This window comes from Eleutherodactylus coqui, chromosome 5, assembly GCF_035609145.1.
Source record: "Eleutherodactylus coqui strain aEleCoq1 chromosome 5, aEleCoq1.hap1, whole genome shotgun sequence".
NCBI classification, from domain to species: domain Eukaryota; kingdom Metazoa; phylum Chordata; class Amphibia; order Anura; family Eleutherodactylidae; genus Eleutherodactylus; species Eleutherodactylus coqui.
Genome location: NC_089841.1, coordinates 217,472,515 through 217,495,761, shown reverse-complemented (window position 1 = coordinate 217,495,761; position 23,247 = coordinate 217,472,515). Strand labels below are relative to the sequence as shown.

Below are 23,247 nucleotides of genomic sequence, written 5' to 3'. Positions count from 1 at the left end.
GATAATGTGGAATAGTGACAAATGGGTCTTCTTACAAAACATATGTAAGAATTGAAAGTTGCACTCCAATTGATTGCTACAGACAACAAAGCCAGTTTCCAAGATTAGAAAAATGAGACCTAAGGCCCTTTTAAACTCAACAATTAATCGCTCAAAATTCGTTCAAACAGCTGAAAATAAGCGATGATAGTTATGTGCAAAAGTGGGCAGTCGTGCACTATTCGTTTGCTTGATATTAGCGGAAGGTTTTTAGCCAGCATAAAAACCATTGTTCAACCACTCAAAAGACGTTACATTTGAATGGAATTCGTCCAGTCTTGAGTGGCTGCAGGCTGGATTTTGTTTGCCTTGCATACATAATGAGTACATTGCTGACTCATGGTGGGAGAAGACAATGGAATCTGCCAACCAGATAATTGATCATATAAAACACACACACACACACACACACACACACACACACACCTAAGCAAACAGCAGCTACTGCGTTTCTTTAGCTAATGAGGGAAATTAAAAGCCATTATCGGTGCATGCAATTTTATGCAAAAATGTCATCAGTTCGTTCGGTCGTGCTGCCGTTTTAGTGATAATTGTTCCGTGTAAAAGGGCCTTTAGTTTACTGTCTGTGATTTGCACATAGCATAAGAAAAGATAAGATGCAGCTTATAAACAATTATTTGTTCTATTCTTCAATGCTCTAAATTAAGAATGCAAACCTTGTAAGCGATCTTCACCACGGAAGGAGCCCATTTATCAAACTCATACTGCCAGTTGGATAATGTCCTAAAGAACAAGAAACAAAACACCACAAACTGAAGGATGCTTAAAACATTTTGTTAAAGACCCACCAATGGTAGTTCATTTATCTAAAATGATTGCGGAAAGAAACACCCATGCAATATGGTTACTTTAACAATAACAGCCAAAAATAAGGAAAATCTGCCACAGATGTGCCCACGCACTAATCATGCAGCGACACCTCCATAACTTGAGAAGCAGATGTCCAGAGCTTCGGGGCACTAGCACACGGGGTGGAATTGCTAAGGACTTTTTCACAACCAACATGCAGCAAAATCCACAAGTGCTACATGTGGATTTTGTATCTGATTTCCTCCTATTCCTTGCAGTGAAATTAGTGATGAAAAAGAATTGACATACAGCTTACTGCGAAATCCACACCACAGGTCAGTTTACATGTAGGAAAATGTACACACTACATAATATGTGCAGATTTGTGTCATTGAGAGTTCCAGCAGTCTAACTGGCATTAATCCAGCAATTATCACCTCTCCAAAGGTTGTTTCTTAGGATTTTTTTTTTCCTGTAGACTGAAATATTTTTATAGTCCATTTTGGGGAATTAAAAGGGTTTTTCCTGGTAAAATCTATTTATGACCTTTAGGATAGGTCAGCAATAGCCTTTCTGATTGCAGCGCTTTAGGCCTGTCAGTATTAAACTGACAGGCAGTCAATTAGACCCTGCCTTGATACACCACGGCAACCCAATAATACCCCTTAATTATAGTACGGGGCTTAAAAAATAAAGCCTTCTCTAAAACTTAAATGTCAAACATCTGCATAGACATGGATTTAAAAAAGAAGAACATTCTGGCTACCTACTGCTACCACTAGAGGGAGCAAAAGAGCATAGCTTATTGCTATGAATTCAACTACACATACCAGTATGCACAAAGATTCTAAGCTCCCAAGTGGGAACGAAAATGCTCATTTCTTTAAAGCATGCCTTAGGTTTAATGTCCACAGGCGGATCTGAATTGCGGGTCAGACACGTGGAAGATCCACAGGTCAAGCTGCACATAGGGATACATGGGTGTCCGAAAATTAAATAAAGAATGCAGATTTGATTTGCGGACCTCTTGGTCCAGGAGAAAAAAAAACAAGAAAAAAAAAATAAAAAAATCGCAGCATGCTTAATTTCAGTGGGGATCCAGCATGTACAGCTTCCATTGCAGTCAATGGAAGCCGTATGACCCGCGGACTGTCTGCAATTGAATTGTGGACGGGCCGTGGGAAAACAGGAGTTAAAATTAAAAAAAAAAAGCACTGCGCATGAGTGCCGGCGGCGCTTTCGCAGACTCGGAAATAGAAGACCTGGGCAGCACGCAGAAGACCTGGACAGGTAACCGCAGTGTCCTCCACCGCGGGCAAGGGTGGATTTCTCTGCAGGTTCCCGCATGCGGAATCCGATCCACCCGTGGACATGAGGCCTTACGCAGGGAATTCGTAGCTCAGTGTTAAAATTATATCGCTGCAACCACTAAGAGCATATGTTAAGAAATTGATCTGCATACATTTTCATTGCTAAGAGCAATATGATAAAAGATGGAAATTCACTTTAAAGCGGAGAGTCATGGAGAATCACATTCTGCGTGATTACTGCAAGTGTCAGGTTTAAAGCCATCTGTAAAATATTTCATGTGAGCCTCTACCTGAGCTATCAAATTAGCATCTAAGATACTAAGATAAACATCCAGAACATAAACAAGAGAAGCGAGGATTTTAAACCATTTTTAGTATATTTTAAAATCATATAGATATAGATATATATATATTATATATAAAAATTCTAAATCTTGAAAGAGTTTGATGAATTTAGATCAAAAGAGCGCTGGGAAGAGAAAAATCTGGCGAGAGACGTGCTACTTACGAGAGTGGAACAATAATGAGATAGGGGCCATTAAGTCTTTTGTGCTCCATCAGATAGGTTATGAGTGCAATAGTCTGAATTGTCTTTCCAAGCCCCATTTCATCAGCAAGAATTCCATTTAAATTGTTGTTATAGAGAGAAACCATCCATTCCAGGCCCTGAATCTGAAATCACAAAGCAAAACAACATGAACAGAAATGTATAAAGGAACATCTCACCACAATGACTCACTAGTGGTCTCCGTAGGATCTGAACAGACCTGTAAACGTTGGAGAAAATCACAAAGGTTATTAAATGAAGCCGCGTCACATCCTCTCACAACAAAGATGGTCTGCATTCATTTAAAGGCCATTTGAGTGATAATTGTGCAGTCTACAAGCAAAAAAATAGTTTAACATTTGTTGTTGCTTTCAGTCAGCTTAAAAAAAACATTGCTGGATGGCGGAGTTGTCGTTCAGTGTAAATGCTCGCCGCTCAGTGCTTCACGCAGAAGGTGAAGTGCTGAGCAAGAAGCCCGCAATCTAGCGGTGAAGTCTGTCCGTCTAAACACTCTGCATGAGGGCCAACAGCCTTAGTGGGGACGTCAGCGCTCATGCAGTTTTAAAAGCGGTCGTCCCGTCTAACTGGACAATACAGTTGACTTCTAGCTGACCCCATTGCAATTTTCTTGCTCTTCTAATAATGCCTCCTCCATCAAACCTGGTTTGCCCATAATCAGTGCAGTTAGTTTTGGCACTTCTCACCTCTCTGTAGAACCATAAACTAAGTTATGGTGCCTTTAGGGAAAATGAAAGGGAGTCAGTTGTATTTTTCTTTTTTTTTTTATTTGCCCGCTCCTTGATTCCTGAGCTGTCAGTCTCCAAGGACTATGTGCCGCAAGGCAAAGTGACTCTTCCCAGCTTACCATGTGCGTGCTCTCCCATAGACTTGTATGGGAGAGCGCACACACGACAATCTGAGAAGAGTCACAATGCCCTGCGGTGAACAATCTTTCGTGGGTAATGGCACCATAACTCAGTTTACTATGTTGTAAGGAGGTAACAAAAGTTCCTTTCAAAGGGAATCGGACAGTGTGTTCAAGATGTCCAAGCTGCCGACATCATGTTATAGAGCAGGAGGAGTTGAGCTGATGGATATATAGTTTTATGGGAAAAGATTCACTTTAACTTTTAATTCATTTAAACCTCTGCACACTCTGAGATGAACAGTCCAATGGGTTCACAAGTTGGCCTGTTTACAGAAACTGACCATCGAATGAGAAGTGAATGAGTTCTCGTTCAGTTGCCGCATGCATTTACACTGAACAATAATAGTTCAGATTCCCGCTGGATTGTGGGAATCCGAACTATAATCATCCTGTTTAAAAGCACCTTTAGCCTCATTCAGCTAAATAGTTCATGCTGAATGGAGCATCCTGGCCTATTTGTTTATTGTGAGGGTCCCAGGGATCAGACCCAAAGTATAGCCCATCAGTGTCGTTGTCCTGCAAAATCTCTCTTTGAAAAGATCTTTAGTCTGAAATTAAATTTTATTGGAGATCAGTATTGCTATGACCGAATTTTATATATGTGTAGTCGCACAGCTATAGCATTTACCAAAAAGTTACTATTAACCACACAAATAGTAATAAGGATGAAAACTGGTAAAAGGAAACAGAATATATTGTACCTGGTAATGTTTAAGGGTACCATTGATGAGAAGAGATGATTGCTTATCCACCCTCTCAATGACTGCATGAGCCACTCCATAATATGACTGAGACTGGCGGGCATCAGCCTGCAAACCGTACTCATCATCAACATCTTGCTTTGCGGTCCTGAAGAACAAATGAACAATATGCTAGATTGCACATGCAATAAAAAGAAAACTATATATAATTTCACAATCAATAGAGGGCTGCTTTAACACCTGCATTAGAGCTCAATTCAGAGTTTCCGTTTCTCTACTCTGTTAGAGGACAGAACTTGAAATAAAAAAAACTGGGAAAACGGCTGTTTTTTCCTTATTGATTTCTTTAATATTTGCAAAATTGCATTTAAACTTAAACTAAATTTAAATTAAGTAAAAGGACATTTAGAACATTATACTAATGCAAAGTAAACATATGGTAAATCTTCTATATTAACTATCTCCTTTACAAACAGAATGTTTTAAAAATGCACATTTCCCCAAACTTTGTTTAAAAAAATTAAATAAAATAATAATAATATAAAATAATAATAATAAGAAAATAAGATAAAATAAGATAAAATAAGATAAAATAAAATAAGATAAAATAAAATAAGATAAAATAAAATAAGATAAAATAAAATAAGATAAAATAAAATAAGATAAAATAAAATAAGATAAAATAAGATAAGATCAAAATAAGATCAAAATAAGATCAAAATAAGATCAAAATAAGACAAAATAAGACAAAATAAGACAAAATAAGATAAAATAAGATAAAATAAGATAAAATAAGATAAAATAAGATAAAATAAAAAATAAAATAATAAAAATAAAAATAATAATAAAATAATAAAAAAATAAAATAAAATAAAAAAATAAAATAATAATAATAATAATAATAATAACAACATTCTGACATAAAATAGAATGTGTCACAAAATCTCTGAATCCCTTGGACAAGTATAGGAATTTCAATTTATTGCCACATAAAAGGGTTATGTCAGATTTGTAAAATGGGACGAGGACTAAAATTATTAATTTTTAAACCAAGCCTTTGGACAGTCTTCCTTTTGGACGTCCTTTAAAAGTATCTATCATATCAGGTAAATTTTCATAAGCTCGTTGTGCAATTTTTGGAGTAAACTAAGCCAACTAATAGGTGGTCTAAACTTAAGACTAGACAGTCTTAAAATTTGACACGTAGAAAAACCAGTTATGTCAGCAGCACAACAGTAATCCTGCATGGGAAAGCGTGCGGAAAAATGAATGCACGCTGTATGCTGGATCTGAACTTCCAAATCCAATAATGTCACAGTCCAAAAGGTAGAAGAATAGTGCAGCATTGAAGGTGCACAAAGATACTCACATCCAAAATGATATCTTTCTTTATTCAATTTCCACTAAAACTAAGCAACATTTTAACTGCCATATGCGGTCTTTATCAAGCACGTGCTGATCGTAGCTGCTGTGGACAGGTGTCAGCTGTCAAGGACAGCCAGGACCCACCCTGTATAGAGAAGGATCGGCTCCCAATCCTGTACCATACAAACCACGCACCCAGAGGGCATACATGTATACCCTTTAGGGTTAAAAGAAAAAAAAAAAAACTTAAGGCATTTGTACACGGAACAAATACCCTAAAGCGCCCAACAGCAACCCCAAATATTCACTCCTGTGCTTTCACACAGTAGTGATGATTGCTTACTGAATGCAAGTGGAGGGAGCTGGAGTTCTTTCCAGGTGTCAGCCTCTATACAGTGTAAAACATGTAGTCGTTCATAGATTAATAACTTCCTATTTAAATAGGCCGACAGTTGCTTGTTTTTTTTAAGTGAGCTAAAAACAAAGCACCTCCAGCAAGTGACCAATTTTTGCTCACTTGCTCTGTCAGGTCCTGTGTTTACACAGGGCTACAGTCGTCCATAATCACTCTTTTGAGCGATTATAAGGGTGACTGTGTGCAAAAGTACCTTTACAGTTTGCTCTTGCAGCTCCCAGCAAGAGTGGAGTCTAGTTTATTCATGAGGAGCTGCAATCCTCGCCCATCCACCCCGACTGGCATTTATCACAGTATTCAGGTTAATGGCTGGAGAACTGTCAATCGGGGCAGAGCTGGCAGCACCACATGAGTGTATTCAACTCATCTCTTGCTGGGAGCTGAAGACAATCTGTAAGTTCTTAAAACCCACTGCACATTATCTTAGAAGTGACAGACCACTGAAATCAGCATGTCTGTCACTACTTTATGCTGCCCTCAGAGAGAGCAACATAAAGGACATGACAGGTTTCCTTCAAAAGGCCCCAAGCAAAGTTCAATTTCAAGTTTGCTGAATAATGAAACAGTAAATAAAAAGTAAGGCATACTCAATTATATGCTTGGCATCATTGTCTGTATTTAGACCCAAACGTTTCTTTTCTTCAGATTCCAGTCTACTAGACTCTTCATCCTCCTCCTATGAAGAAATAAAGTTTCATCCCAACAAGCCTATTGTAGTCATTTCAAACATGCTAAAAACAAAATACGGGATATGGTCATTATGTGATGTGGTTGACAGTTGTGGCATTTCCTATGCCAACTCACGTGTCTCATGACAGCTCTGTTCCGTCATCGGCTCAGACATTAGCTGCAGCCCAATAACAGAGGAGGGGATCTCCAAGAACAGCCTCATCCACTTATATGAAACTTTCATATTTAAATCTGGCCAAACACAGATTTTTGTATTCATAGCTCGGAGTTAGAAATGAATGTACAAACAAGTTTGAAGTTCATTGATTTATAGTGGGTATTACATCCAACCCAGAAGGATTTTAGTTTCAATCCTTTAGCTCACAACAGTTACAATAGACTTGACCTCTTGGATGTAAACTCTAGGTGCTCTATGGACATCTCCTTGTGGTCCAACCATGCTCCAATCTATGGTTTCTAGGAGGGCCCGTTGGGGGTAGACCTGATACCATACCTGGCACCTAAATGATAACTTATTCAACGATGTGGCATACCTTGCAGATATTAAGCAAGCCACCAGTAATTTTTTGGCTAACCATAAGTCAGATCCCACACCAGCCCCCTTACAGTGGGAAGCTTTTGAAGTGTGTAGTCCGAGGCATATTTTTATCCCATGGCACAAGACTGAAAATAAAAGCACTGCTAATCTGACTTCTCTGCTCCATACACTTGGGCTCTGTAGTGAACTATAATCCAGTCCTTTACTTCGGACATTTAACAGTTTTCTGTGGCTGTTATTTCCCTTCTCAGGCCTTACAAGCTCACCTCACCATTATTCCTAAACCAGGAGAAGACCTTTCAACCTGCAGCTGTTTTCGTCCCATTTCATTAATTATCTTGGATGTTAAGCTATTCTTAAAAATGACAGCTTAGATTGAGACCCTACATACCAGACTCTCATACACAGCAAGCAAGTGGGATGTGTACTGGGATGTGAGGCCTGGGACAATACTATAAGGACTCTATCATTGATCACCAAGGCTCACAAGACCAGTCACCCTCTGTCTCCTAGCCATTGATGCTGAGAAAGTGTTTGATAAGAGTTCACAGGGAGTTCCTGAAGGGAACAGTCATGAAAATAGGCCTATGGTCGTGAATAGCAGCCTTGATCATGGACCTCTATCATCAACTCTCAGTACTAGTAAGGGCGAATGGCTCCTTTGCTGATCAGTAATGGGACAACACAGGGCTATCCACTCTCTCCATACTTCTTCATTTTGGTCATGGAATGGTTAGCGAATGCCCTTAAGAAAAATAAAGATAGAAGACATAGAGCACAAGTTATCACTTATAGAAGATTACCTGTTGATCTTATATCCCTTTCCCCCCAGGCTAGGTCTCCCAGTCATTCTTCATGAATTTAAGAAACTTGGTAAGGATAGTAATTCCAAGGTAAATACCCAAAAGTCTGATACACTGAACATTACCTAACCAAACTGGGAGGTGAAACATCTTCAGAAAGCATTCCGCTTTAAATTGAAGGAATAATCCATTAAATATCTAGAGATCCATATCTCTGCAGACATGACTCAGGTGTTTTAATTAAATTACAACCCCCCTCTTAGTATTCTTGAATCTGACTTTACAACTTGGAGTTGGTTGCCATTATCTTGGTTTAGCAGGGTTAATGCCCTGAAGATTGACATCCTACCCATATTACTATGTGTGTTACAGACTGTTCCCTGGGATTTGCCTAGGAGTTATCTTAATAAAATTACGTAAGCTGATAAATCGTTTTAATTTGAAGGGGAAAAAAACTCCACTTCATGCCTAAAGGTGCATTTACACACAGATGATCGCTCAAAATTCGCCAGAAACTGATAGTTTTGAGCGATCATTTTGCATTAGCTACTAATGGGCTTATCATCAGCCCATTAGTAGCTAACTACCTTCATTTGCATGTATTTAGAGAACATCGGGTGGTCTGTTCTCGAAATACATCACTATTGTTCTCCAGTGAGACAGCTGCTAAAAGAAGGTTATCAGCGCTGCCCGCGAAGAACTCGGGGTGCAATCCGTTTTAGGAGTCCCGATGGATTTTAAGCTGAGCTGAACTCAGCGATTGTTGATAAGTGCACAATGAGCGCAAATTTACACACAATGATTATTGCTCAAAAGATGGCTTTTGAGCGATAATTGTTGTGGGTAAAAAGGCCTTAAGTTAGAGACTTCTAACGAGGCCCAAGTTGGCTAGAGGTATAGGATTACCCAACTTTTGATTTATATCACAAAGCATCAATTTGCAACTGTTCTTGATCGCTTTCACCACAAGACAACCAAGGCTTTGGGTAGCAATAGAATGCACACTGAACCCAATACGTGTACAAGGGATTTTTTTTGATCCCTCAGAAGACCAACTGGGCCATGTCCGGCGTCTCAACTTTCAAGCTTGTTCTCCTGCGGGCCTGGCATAGGTTTGCTACTGGTTCTGGGCTGGTCTTTTTTCCTGGCCTTCAAACACCCCTCGTGCTAAATCAGCAGTTCCCATCTACGGTGTCTAGTACATATTTATCTTTTATTTTTAACCAGAGGTCACATTCCGTCATATACATGGCGTGTATATCCACCTTGGGCAGGGGTCTCAGGATCATATCAGGCTACAATTTTTTTCAGCTTTGTAGTTCTATTTCTTCCCTAATACCCGCCTCCAATCTGATTTAAGAATTAGCCTCTTTTGAAAAATTATGCTTTTCATCTTTAGCCGCATCACAAGTGGTATCATTGATGTATAGGCTGTTGCTGGATAAGGAGGTCTGAAATTCTGCCCCAAGGTGAAGGGGAGCTTAGGAGGAGGAGCTAGGTCAGACTTTCCCCAAGGAACTCTGGAATAAGGCCTTTGCCTTTACTCATAAATTGTCAATTTCCAGTGGCCTCCAGGAGCTTAAAAATGTAAAGGTTCTCTCTCAATAGTGATAGCATGCCCTTTTCCTGTCTGTTTAACATTCCAATACCGATGAATATGCTAAGTCCATGCATAATGGACAGCACACAGACTATGGTCAGTGTGCTGTCAGGTGTGAATTGCACCCAATTCACAGCTTGTGTGCATCTAGCCTATAAAAAATAAACATCCTGAAGGGGATCTTGGTTAACACACTGTTAAGGTGACTGAATTCCCTTAGACTCTAAAATGAAGTTGTCCAACCAGGACAACCCCTGTCTACCTGCCCTATTAAAAACATATAGGCCCCATAGGAGGCTCCCCCTACACACCCACTTAGGAGCCCCTTCTAGGAGTTTGTCAGTGGCACTTTAACAGTTGCTCTTAATCTGGTGGTCTCAAGACATTCATGTAATATTTGGATTGTTGCCATGCAATATCAAATTTGTCACTGCAGGGAAAATGAGCAGCTGGCCACGTCAACTGAATCTGTGAGGAGACAAAACCTTTCAGCAAGAAACACTGCTTTTAGTATCTATTTGTATGAATTCAAAAACGCTTACAGAGCAATGTAACAATTTACAAGGTTAGGTTGCATTTATGCTATAAGTAATAGAGAACCCAACACTTGTAAATTTTCTGTTCAAAAAGGTATGATTTGAAGGCAATCCATGCAAACTGAGCAGACAATTTACGAGTGCTTGGTTTTCTATTTGTGTTATAAGGAGTTGGATTGCATCAACCTCTAGTTTCCTACACACAATGGGCTTCATTTCCAAAGAGGGTCTAAAAGAAAGAAAAAAATGTTTTCTACCCAAAACAACCAATCAGCACTAAGCTTCCATTTAACCTGGGCAATCTCAGAAATGAAAGCTGCAAAGTGCTTGGTTGCTATGGGCTACAAAGACAGTCCTTTTAGACACTTGAAAAATGAGGTTGGATGTATTCACGCTATGACTTAGTAAGAAAACTTAAAAATACTGGCAAAAAAAGGTATATAAAAAAAAAACAAACCTCCTCTTCGTATTCTGAGCTACTTCCTTCGCTGTCAGACCTGGGAGCCACTTCATATCTTGGAAGGAAAAAAAAAAAGGCATGAAAACACAAAGTTTCCTTAAACAGGATCTGTCAACAGATTTCACACTATTTTATTAAATAGATCTCTTATTGGCATGGTCCACTATGTAATGTACAAAGCCCTCCACTTATGGCAGAATACACTCCATACACACAGTGGCCAGCCTGGGAAGAGAGCAGACTGCCACCAAACCGTATTCTGCCAGAAGTGGGAGAACCCCCTTTAAATAAAGTAATGAAAGTAGAAAAGGCCACGGCGGCCTTATAAAATACAAAAAAATATTGCAAACATTTGAACAAAGCAACTTACCCTGGGTTCATCTCCAGCCAAGTCTCAAGTTGACTGGCTTTAGGTGCTTCTGGAGCAAGCAGCACTTTTCCTGTCTCAGTATGAATAACCTTTACAGGAAGATCGCTCATCTGACTACTTTCATCTATTAGCTGAATTAAGGAAACAGAACACACACATCACAATACTTTTCAAATGAAAGCAGATATTTAGACTTAGGCCTCATGTCCACGGGGAAAATCGGGCCCGCTACGGATTCTACATGTAGAATCCGTAGCGGGTCCCTCCTGCCCCGCGGACATGAGCGCTGAAAATAAGAATAAATGAGGATAAACTCACCTCCCATCCGCTCCGTTTCTTCTCTGCGTCGCGGTCGGATCTTCTTTCTTCGGCCGGCAGATGAATTCGTCACGCCGGCGGCACGTCGCCGACGTGCCGCGCACATGCGCCGGGCACATCCGCCGAGCCGAAGCAAGGGAGATGCGGCCGTGAGGAAGAGAAGACCTTCCCGGCCCGCTGCGGGTGAGTAAATGCTTTTAAATTCCTATTTTAGGTCTCCCGCGGATCCGGACGGCTTCCATAGGCTTCAATAGAAGCCCGCGGGAGCCGTCCCCGCGGGAGACCCGCATGAAAATGGAGCATGGTCCAGATTTTTTCATGCTCCATTTTTTTTTAAATCACTTTTATTGACGATCCGCGGGTATTTATCTACCCGCGGGTGGTCAATGCATCCCTATGGGGTGCGGATCCGCGCGCGGGAGAAGAGTTAAAATCCGCTGCGGATTTTAATTCTTATTTTCCCCGTGGACATGAGGCCTTATACTGAAGCTGGATAACATTACTTGTTATCAAGTGGATGAGCTGCAACATCTAATTCTTTCCCTGCCCATGACATATCTCCTAGTAGAGTTGCAATTCAGAAGCCAGGGACATATCACCTAGGCCCTTGCCTGAAACAGCTATATCTTAAGATCGTAGTAGATCCTAGTAGATCGTGCATTGCTTTAAAAACTAAGAATCATGGATTTTGAACAAGACCAACATCAAAGCTCTATCCACAATACACCCTGAGATATAGCATTTTGAATTGGGAGTTTAATATACCTGCTGCTCTGGAGCACTACAGCCAATCACTGGCCTCAGTGGGCATCAGACCATTGTGTTCTATGATTGGCAAAGGCAGTCACAAGAGCATATGGGCAGATCAACAATGCAGCCATGTAAGCAAAGCGCTGTTGAATACCTTTTTTACCACATTTTGAGGACCTATTTTAGCACATTTTTAACCCTTTCCAATCCACTGTCTGACGTCTAAAGACATTCTATTTGAAGGCTATACAGCTCTGATGTCGGAAGACGTCCAGCAGGGTATTCTTACTGTATATTACTGGCCGCTCTGTTGTCGGGGGCCTCTCCAGCATGTCCCATACCACCGTACTGGCGCTATCCAGCAGATGGCGCCATTGTATAATGGCAGAAAGAGAAAGCCCCTAGGAAACCCTGAATCCAAAATTGGATTGCAAAGGGTTAAATACTTCATACTCAACCACTATAAGGTTGGGCTCACACAGGCGGACCCGGATTTCGCATGTGGGAGGCCTGCAGTGGATTACGGCTGGTGACCCTGTATACCTGCCATTCCTGTACTGCGTTTGACCGTGGAAGCTCGCCATCGCTTATACAACGTACAGGTTTTTTCTTTCAATGTTTGTATTTCCCGCGCCGCGTATCTGCTGCGGGTCGGACAGCCTTCACTGACTTCAATGGAGGCTGTCCGCACCAAAATAGAACATGCAGCGATTTTTCTTCTGCTCACAGAATACACAGTTCGCATCCGCAAGTATGAACGAAAAAGCGAATGTACTTGCTTTTCAATGCCTGCGTTTTGCCACGGATACTCTGCACAGTTGCAATCTGCCTATGTGAGCCTGGCCTTAGGGCTCCCACACACGTGCATTTTTTTAACACTGCATCAACGCTTCCTTTTTTTTTTTTTACGCAAATGTCAATTGGACTTTTTAATGTTAAAAATGCATTACATAAAAATCCCAAAACACAAACTTGCAATGCTTTTTTAACATTAGAAAGTCCCATTGACATTCGCATTAAAAAATCTCAGCGTTAACACAGCAAGTGTGTGGGAGCCCCTAGGGTTTAAACACAGGAAAAAGAAAAACAAAATAATCCAAACATGTGTTCTTTACCAATGGATGCACTGAAATAGAGGTTATAGATGCTTTTAGCATAATACCAATTTAGACATCATAGTAAATAATGCAAACTACCTCTCCATCAGGACCAAGCCCAGATCCCATTCCTTCTGCATTTTCTTCCACCTTCTGTAAAAAAGACAACATTTAAAAGACTATTAGATCACCCCAACATCCATAATGACACCAAATGCAAAGCTCTATATACTATGACAGACTGGCACACTTGAAAATGAACCCATTTCAGTTTACATTAGCACCATTTTGTGCCAATGTAAACTGAAATGGATCTACTGTTGTAACCATGGGGGAAAATACAAGCACCTCAATGGGGCAATAAAAAAGAAAGATGACAATAACTTAGCACCAGGAAATAAGGTAACACTGGATGGTAGTATTTTCTGGAAGGTCTTCTACTTGTTAGACTGCTTAAATACAAGTCCGTTAATTTGAAAAATGCAGTTATGTAGTTAACACTTAAACTGATACGAATACATAGTCTCAAAGGACCATATATCTGTTGAATTACATTTTAACATGAACCCATATTTGGCTATTGCACTATGGCAGTATTACCACAGTCCCCTCATGCCCCTAACAGCTCACTGAACAGCATACTTTAAAGCGGACATGTCAACTCTCCTCACAAAATCTTCTCTTAGAACTCTTTTATGTCGTTTCTGTTATTCCTCCTAGAAATTTAAGAATGGACAAGTGGGTGTTACCAGTTAGGGGTGTGTCTCTGCACAGTGACATTATCCATTCAGTGCTGATAGTACAGAATGACATCCAGTTGTCAATTTATTCATAAATATTGGAGGAGGAAAAATAGAGGTACAGCGCAACAGAGTTATGAGAAAAGATGCTCTGGAATTGTGTGTGTCAAGAGTGACGATATGCAACTATGGCTGTGTGAAGAGAAGCAAGAGAACTCTGCAATTAGAAAACGAGGATCTGTCCCCTCACAAGTCATTATTGTGAAATACTTAAGAGGTGGTCCAGTTGTAAACTATTGACAGTTTACAACTAGATAGCCTATCCCAACTTGTAGCCTATAGCCTATCAACAGTACATCAGTGGTGGTCTGCTATTTGAGACCCTCGGTGATCAGCAGTTTGCTGGGTTGCTGTGCTCATGCACGGAGCCGATTGCTGCAAGTAGTTCCGTTCCCACTGCAGTGGCCAGGCTTGGTATTATACAGAGTCAAGTTGAAGAACTGTGCCTGCAGTCTCACTACTGCTGCAGGAATGGAGCTTTCTGCTTCCTACAGAAATCAGTTCAGTGGCTAAGCAGACTAGCCCAGCAAACAGCTGAACAGTGAGGGTCTTGGACAGCAGACCCCTGCTGATCTACAAATAGCCCATCTCAAGGATAGGCCATCAATAGTTTGGAACTGGACCACCTCTTTAATTGTTCAAATCTTAACATAAAACAATAAGCTCAATTTGAAGTGGAAAAACGTGGTTTAGAAAAAAAAAAACTAGCACAGTAGATGAAGAGACCAATACACTGAATATATACACATTAAAAACACTTAAAAAGTAAAGGTAGTTTAGGCTCTTTTGCCATTTAAAATAGCATACACAAAAAAAACATGACAAAGGTCGGTAAAAACTGCAGCAGCTTCGAGCTTCGGTTGCATGGATACAGACATTTAAATGCTACTAATGGGAACATTTGTGTTAAATGACTGAAATGCACTTCAGTTCTCAAGCATCAAAAGCACTTGGAAGGAAGGGGGAGGGGGAGATTATCAGACCTGAAATAAATATTTTTAGGAAAAAAGAATAAGATTTTTTTATTTTTTCTATTAAATCAAACAACAACCTGTATGTTTTTTAGAAAACTGTACATACATTCTCTTGGTAAAACAGAGAAGCAACCATAGTGATCAATAACACATACCAAGTGAGTGTAAACACGTATATATGCAAGCACATGCTCTGGAGCATAGCCAATATATTAACAGCTTGCTGCTGGTGTTATCACATTAACTTAGTATCTTCATAGTTGGCAATTTGTGTAATAGCTAGTGAGATGCACCGTTAAAAAAAAAAAAAATTCCACCCAGCATAAAACAGCATGTATACAGTACTAGTGAAGGAAGCAAAGCGACAAAGTTTTGTTTGTATGTCTTATGTATTTATTTAAATATACTGGCAGCCATTTTTTTGTGAACGAGCCAAAAGGAAGTGCAGTCATATCCGTCGTAACTTTTTCATTCTCTTCCCCAATAGTTATCTGTCAATTTGCTATTGTGAGAACAAGCTGAGACAATGAAAGGTTGGTCACTAGCCAATCGTAAAGTAGCAACTAACATGACTGCACTTCCTTTTGTCAAGGACTGCAGCAACTGGAAAAATATCTCAAAGCCTAGGAGGGTGCAGTAACCAAAGGATAGCTATTGCTAGATTTTCTTTCTGGCTTCCTCATTTATGGACACTGGCTAGAATTGCTCTTTATATGCATCGCACGTTTTACATTTATAGAACAGAACTAATAGTGTTTGAATGAATCTGTCAACATTAGTCAGAAAATAAATATTTCTCCATCTGTTCTACATTCTTCTTGCCCATATGGGCTAGCACTGCATTAGATGCAAAGACTTTTCTCACTGCATTAAATAACTATTATATAAAATGATTATTTCTGAGCAGTGTTTGCCAATAGGAGACAGAATATGTTTCAACTATTGTTTAATAGCAGATGCAACAAGCAGACGACAAGGCCAAACCCCTATGCTGTATACCCAGCGAGATAATTCATATCAGATGGAAGTGCTTTACCAATCCAATATCTGTAAAACAACTTACATTTATACCACTACAACTAGTAGGTTTATGTAAAACAAACTATGATTCAGCCTTGAGGGATGACCAGCTTTGGAAATGCAGCCTATTCCTAAAAGCAAATCAAAACTATAACTAATAAAGCCATCATCAGTAAAATGAAATTTATTCCCATTTTTCAAGTTTCTAGCTCAAAAAAAGAGGTAATGGCATTATCCACACTGAAAAAAAAAAGGTGTCAATAAATTTCCGATTGCTACAAATGTATAATGGCTGCACAGTGCAGAAATAAAAAGAAATAAAAAGACAATATGTTAAAGTTCCGTTTATCCTCAGTTTATCTAGCAATAAAAGCACAATACATCGGTTTCCAGGCTAAGTATGTACGTACCTTCTTTCTTCTCTTCTTCTTTTTCTCCTTGGCAGCCTGAGCTTGTTTATGCTCCCAAACCAAACTGGTCAGATTAGCCACATACTCATCAGTCTGTTGGAGCAGGTAGGCCAAGCGACGATCCTTCTTCTGGTCAATAAGCTTACGGTAGCCTTCTTCATCTTCTGCCTGTAAAAACACCACAACCACATCAAAACTTTGCATATTATGGTTTGCACCGTTTCATATGCATTTGAAAATTTAAACAGAAAATTAAAATCAGTGAATTTTCAAGGTAGAGTTAAGCCCTTCTGTCCCACGGGCGATATTTCACTGTGTAACCTGCGGTGATAAATTTTCCGCTCACGTATAAAAATCGCGGCATGCAGCGTTGAAGCTATCATACTGATAGGTTCATCGCGGAAAATCGTGGTGAGATAATGTTCCCCTGCGTCGGCTCCAGCGGCGGTGTATCGCAACGCCTGTGGGCAGCCGGCCTTAAAGAGTAAAACTATTAGATTGCATTACTTGTACATTTGATGGCTAGGACTTCACAGGAACAGCTTAGGTGGCGAGACTGAAGCTTCTATAGAAAAGCACTGAGGCATGTGGGAAACCGCTATTTACTGGTAAAACGTTAAAACTAAAAAGCACACCTAAGTTGCACGTGTGACCAAAGCAGTTATGTAGCCCTAGCATAAATTGTACATTTCTGAACTAACGAGCAAAAAAGTACACTTAAAGGGGTTTTCCAGTGAAATACTATTGATGACCTATCATCAGGATAGGTCATCAATAGTTGATCGGCCGGGGTCTGATGCTCGGGACCCTGACCAATCAGCTGAGCGGGTGCATGCTCAGCCCAAGGTAGGAGCAGAAGGCTCTACAGCATCCTCCGTGTAGTGGCCAGCACTTGTAACTGCAGGCACGGCTCTCATTGAAATCAACGGGAGCCAAAGTGAAAAATGTTAAAAACACAACACATGAAAATCGCAAGTTTGTGCGGTGCGATAAAACAAAGGCTCCATAGGAAAACATGGACGATTAAAAAAAGGCAAAACGCAAAAATATAGGAGATGCCGCCGTTTTTTTTTTTTAATACACACAACATCGCATGAATGAAAACATCACAAATTGAAGGAAGCTATTGAAAAGCACGGGTTTCATAATTATGCGTTTTTACACGCTCTCACATCATGCGACAATTGCATGATTTTATCACCTGTGTGAAGCCGGCATTAGGGTATGTGGATACAGGGGAATTCGATTCTGCCTCCAAAAAGCACAACAGAAGACCGGAAATGCAAAATTCACCGTGCGGATATGGCATGGAATTTGCATTAAGAAGAAGTGATGTTATTTTTTTTCCCTACACATGGATTGGAAATCCAAATTGAAATTGGACACAGATTTGAAGAGGAATTTGTGCGGATTCCACATTAAATCTGTAGCAACATTTTACCACCTGAACATACCTGTACTGGCAGAACATCTAAACCATATTAAAGGGAATCTGTCACCTCCCTACAGCTACTTCAATTAAGCAACGTTGCAATATCAGATACAACCTGTGGCACCTTATCTGAAGAGAGCAGCCATGTTTTTCTAATCCTGGACACCCCATTTAACACCTTCCTGTTGCAGCACTTTTTCATTTTTCCCATCTCCACTTTCAGAAAATCATAACATTTTAATTTTTTTCGGCAATATAGCTATGGGGGCTTGATTTTTTTAAAAGGATGTGTTGTACTTTTCAATAATACTACTTCATGCATCCTATAATTTATCCAAAATTTAAATTTTTAAGTGGGTGACATAAGCAAGCACAATTTTAATTTTTTGGGGAGGGAGGCTGTTTTTATGACGTTCACAGTAAGGTAAAGTTGGCAGGTTTTCTTTATTTTGTGCGTCATTACGTTTAAGGCAATATTTTTTTCTAGTTTTAGGTTGTCCTTTCTTATTTTCTCATCAATGGAGCCGTGTGAGGGCTTTAACTGATACCAATTTTTTATTTAACTTTTGATGTGACGATAGGCAAACAAAGGGCTTTTAAACGTAATATATTTACAATTTACTACACTTTAAGCATTTTATTCCAACTACGAGGACAAAATTTGCAATAAAACTCTATAGAAATGTGTGAGTGGCAAACAGGATACACATCAGCTTTTTGTATTTATGAAGTGAGAGATAAATCTACAAAGATTCCCTCCTCATCTGGTGACAGCTAGACAACTTGTTTGGGAGCAGATTACACACTTTTTAAAGCAGGGATATAAAACATGTATGTTGACAATTATTACACAAGCAAATCCCTTGCTAAAGGTTTGGTTGACCATAACATGAGGTCTTGTGGGCCTTTTTGAAAAAGTAGTTAGGACTTTCCCCAATTACTGGTCAATGAAATGTTCAAAAGGGGCCAGTCTGGATTGTGTTCATAGCAAACAACTACTTTCTCTTAAGGGGGAGGGTGGGGGGTCTTGTCTATCTTCTAGGTGTTTTGCTGCAGGAAGCAGACAGCTCTGTACATTACTAAGTAGCCCAGGTTGGTACTGTAGGCTGAGTTCTATTGAAGTGAATGGGACTCAGCCTGCAGTCCCAGCCCGGAGCACTGCGCAATGTACAGAGCTGTCTGCTTCCTGCAGCAAAACAGATAGAAGTGGGACAATCCCTTTAAATACATATTTTTATCCTCAGTTCAATCCACACAGATACCACGATGGCCGCTGTCACACTAGGTTCTACTATCCCAAAGTAAAAATCTGTTACAATAAATATATGGAGGGGTGTGGACCTTGCAGACCAGGATCTACAACAATACCAGGTACCAAGGAAATCATATACCTGATACAAAATTTTCTTTCTAGTCATTTACTGGTTTCAGGTGGCCAGATATTAGTTTGTGTTGTACAAAAATGTAATAAATTCAGATACTTTCCTTAATTATCTGTTTAGGGTTATTTAGGCTCTTATTTTTGCAAAGGTGGCCTTTCTCATCCATTACAAATCTAAAAACTTCAAAAGACTTACAGAGCAACATTTTATTGCACTAATTCCCGCAGCAGAGTCAAGATACCTGTTATTATTGCCCGGACTGCCCATCACTGCTCGCATTGTCTGTCATCGATTTCCTTAAAGTCTTCCACATTGAGCCAAGTTATTTAACTATGTATTACTTTATCCCATTTCAAACATATGAATTAATTTTTCTTTTGTATGATGAAGGATACATAACTCACTTTCATTTGATTAGCCACTATAATGACTCATAACATTGATTTTAATAAAAAACTTGAAATTTAAGCTGAAGTGTTTAAAATATTTTTGTAGAATAGAAAAAATATAAAAATATGTAATATATTTCAAAACAAAGTGCGTTAGGCCCTTTAAAACGGTTGCAGCTTTTATATGTAAAAAAAAAAGAGTGGTTAAACAAAATTAGTTACTTAGGTTACCAGTAGCAAACAGCAAATTGTGGCATGACCACAAAGGTTTTAACTACCCCTCAGCGTGAACAAGTTAGTATAAAAAAGCTGCATGATCTAAAACCACGTTTAGTTTTTATATCTGCATTGTGTACATGTGATTTTTAAAGATCCCATGATCTAAAATGTACAATCTGCCTGCCTGAGTAAATGACATAAAAAGCCATCAGAATATAGTACAACCTCTTATGTACCATTACTTGCTAGACTGTAGTCCTTTTGCAGTTGACTTACCATCAATCTTCTCATTCTTTCCTTCTCAATTCGTTCCGTTTCTTTCTTTTGTTCTCGTTCAGTGTTGGCGTGCCATGTTGCAACAGCTTTAGAAAGTTTCTGGATTTTGCCAGTGACAGATCGATGATATTCTTTAAAGTCTTTAGCATGTTGCAATATACTGTTAAGATATTCCTGTAATTGAGAGGGTAAGGTAGAGGCGAGTTAACTATTGGATAAAAGTAATGCAAATACTGAGAAACATACCAGAACAACAGAACTACCATTTGGGCTCATGGTAACCACTGTATTGCAGCTCTGTACAACCTAACAGTTGTACTGAACTCTAATACAGCACCCTTAGAAGTCTATGGGCCCTACAGTACTTCTGTAAGCCATCCATTTTAACCCATTAGAGAATAAAATTGTGGCCATGCCCCCATGTCCTATTATAGAGCTATTCTCCCCTAGGACCCTTTTCTGCCAAAATAGCAGTCCTGTACAGTACACTATGCGAAGCATCATATGGTGGCACACGGAGTAGCAATGGTACCATAGCACAGAGCAGCAGGGACTCCATGTACCTGAGTACACACAGCTCTCTGAAGAAGCAAACAGGAAATGTAAAAAGCTTTAGATTTTGGTCAAAGATTACATGCCAGGGTTGGCACTCAAATGGTGGTTAGCAAATCACAACTCCTGCCCTGTCCCCACATGATTGACAGGTGCTGTACATGGTTATAGTGTCCTGAACATTATAGCCAGTCGTCTTAGCCTGCATACGCTGTGCTGCTCGTTTATGTCAAGAGGATAAAGGGACTGGCCAGAAACTCTACAGCATTGCTGAAAGTCAGAGACATGCAAACTCCATGGGATTTGCGAGCCTTGTTGTGGTCACCTCTAGTACATACAAATAATGCAAAAATTGCAGAACATCCATCATTGTTCACTGCTTACAATTTTATATTCCAATATAGCGTTATGGGAGGACTCAGTTAAATTGTGTCCCTAAAATGTTTACGTTTATTGATTCCAGTCTGCCTGTCTGTGTATGCATCTTAAACTGGCCATAAGTATTAAAAAAATCAGTTGAACTCATCGCTTGATCCAATGTGTGCGGGGAGGGGGGGGGGGGGGGGGGGGGGACTCCTGACCTCTCCCCGTTGCCAAATCTTGAGTGATGGAAAGAAGAATCAGGTCTGCTGGTAGACTTCTTGACCAAGCATGCATATTTATAGTGGAGTACGGTGGAAATAGCTATAGGCCTAATGAGCTGGAGCATCAGAGGCAGATTTGACCAATATAGTCCCTTTGGGCACCTGACATATCAGTAAGCTGTCAGCATGTGGAAGTTGTTGCTTAATTATTTCATCTGATTAATTTAAACGTTGCAGATTATGATGCACATATAAAGTTAAGAGGATCACATTGTAAGACTATATGAAAAAAATAACCTTCATGTATAGCAGAATTTAATTAGGCCATTCTAGAATGATTGACCCAAAAAGAGCATTTTGGTGATAGTTTTTTTTTCACAGTGTGCATCCAATTATTTTCTATATATTGGTTACCAGCGCTACATTTGCTTAAAATGTAGCAGCAATATTCTGTTTCTCTAACTGCTTTGCTTGTCAAATTTCTTCAGGCTTAGTCCATTGTCAAATTTCTTCAGGCATAGTCCACCAGTAGGGGATCTGATAAATATTCAGATAAGTACAGCTCCTACTGCCCTGGATAGAAGACCATTTAAATATAGTTCAGAACTAGAGATGAGCGAACCTACTCGTTTCGAGTAATTACTCGATCGAGCGCCGCGATTTTCGAGTACTTCCGTACTTGGGTGAAAAGATTCGGGGGGCGCCGGGAGGCGTGGCGGAGCGGGGGGGGGGGGTAGCAGCGGGGAACAGGGGGGAGCTCTCTCTCTCCCCCCCTCCCCGCTGCAACCCCCCACTCACCCACGGCGCCCCCCCCCCCCCCCGAATCTTTTCGCCCGAGTACGGAAGTACTCGAAAATCGCGGAGCTCGGCCGAAAAAGGGGCGTGGCCGAGTACGCTCGCTCATCTCTATTCAGAACACATAATAGTGGAAACAGATGAAGATTTATTAGGATTACTATGCGTTATCACCATGTACTACTAACATATTCTAAACCACAGCAAAGCTTGCCATACCTGATGCTTTTGCCTCCGTTTCCGTTCCTGTTCAATTTTCTGTTGTTTTTCAAGTTTCTCAGTCATACGGGCTTCACGTAGGGTTTGTCTTTTATTTCTCTTGTAAGCCTTGGAGTTGAGGGCTGTCTCAAGTGTGGTATCTCTACGCATGCACGCCACAACCTCCTGTCTCAGCTGAGCAACAGAAAACAGAGGAAAATTAACATTGCAAAACAATCATTCCAGAATTAGCAGACTAAGGCCTAATGTCCACGGACGGATTTGATTTGCGGCACCCGCCTGGGAGATTCGCAAATACAGCCGCCTATAGGGAGACATGGGCGCCCGCAAAGCAGCTAAAAGAATGCGGATGTGATTTTTTTCCCCCCGGGGTGCGGATCACACGCGCGGGTAAAATAAATAAATAAAAATCACAGCATGCTCCATTTTCTTGTGGATCCCGCAGGGACGGTTTCCAATGGAGTAATTGGAAGTCATCCGATGCGAGGCACACCCGCAGCTGTCACTGCACATCCTGTCCATGTCCACGGGCACAGCTGGATTCCGCTGTGGGATTCAGCAGTGGAATCTGTTGCGTGCAAGTGGACATTGGGCCTAAAAATTGTACGATTTTTTTTTCCTTTGGAATACAAAAAAACAAAACAAAAAAAAAGCAACCACACCAGAGTACATGATACAATTACACCTCCCCAATACAATAAAATAATGTATATGTACACATACATCTCTATGAATTCATGTGTGTTTTTACTCAATCCAAACTTTAAAGCTGGGTTCTCACAGGCGGAATACCGCCGGGAATCTCGCTGTTTGGCAGCAGCGAAAAAACATGAGATTTCTGCTGGGAAAGCGCTGCTTCAAAACCTGCGGCACTTAGCCGCGGGTTTTGGAGTGGCTTGGCCGCATGTTTTTCCGCTG

At 40.2% G+C, this 23,247-nt stretch overlaps 1 protein-coding gene across 12 annotated transcripts in view; it reads right to left on the bottom strand.

Moving 5' to 3' along the window:
• SMARCA2 (SWI/SNF related, matrix associated, actin dependent regulator of chromatin, subfamily a, member 2) overlaps nt 1–23,247 on the bottom strand; it is a 177,887-nt gene that overhangs the window by 79,577 nt on the left and 75,063 nt on the right. For all 12 annotated transcript variants that reach the window (XM_066604217.1, XM_066604218.1, XM_066604216.1 and 9 more), the window contains exons 8-17: nt 22,330–22,503; nt 20,180–20,353; nt 16,482–16,649; nt 13,377–13,430; nt 11,113–11,243; nt 10,740–10,797; nt 6,703–6,791; nt 4,336–4,483; nt 2,668–2,831; nt 717–783 (exon numbers count right to left, since the gene is read on the bottom strand). In XM_066604217.1, coding sequence (XP_066460314.1) covers nt 717–783; nt 2,668–2,831; nt 4,336–4,483; nt 6,703–6,791; nt 10,740–10,797; nt 11,113–11,243; nt 13,377–13,430; nt 16,482–16,649; nt 20,180–20,353; nt 22,330–22,503 — 1,227 coding nt within the window. The remainder of the gene's footprint in view (nt 1–716; nt 784–2,667; nt 2,832–4,335; nt 4,484–6,702; nt 6,792–10,739; nt 10,798–11,112; nt 11,244–13,376; nt 13,431–16,481; nt 16,650–20,179; nt 20,354–22,329; nt 22,504–23,247) is intronic.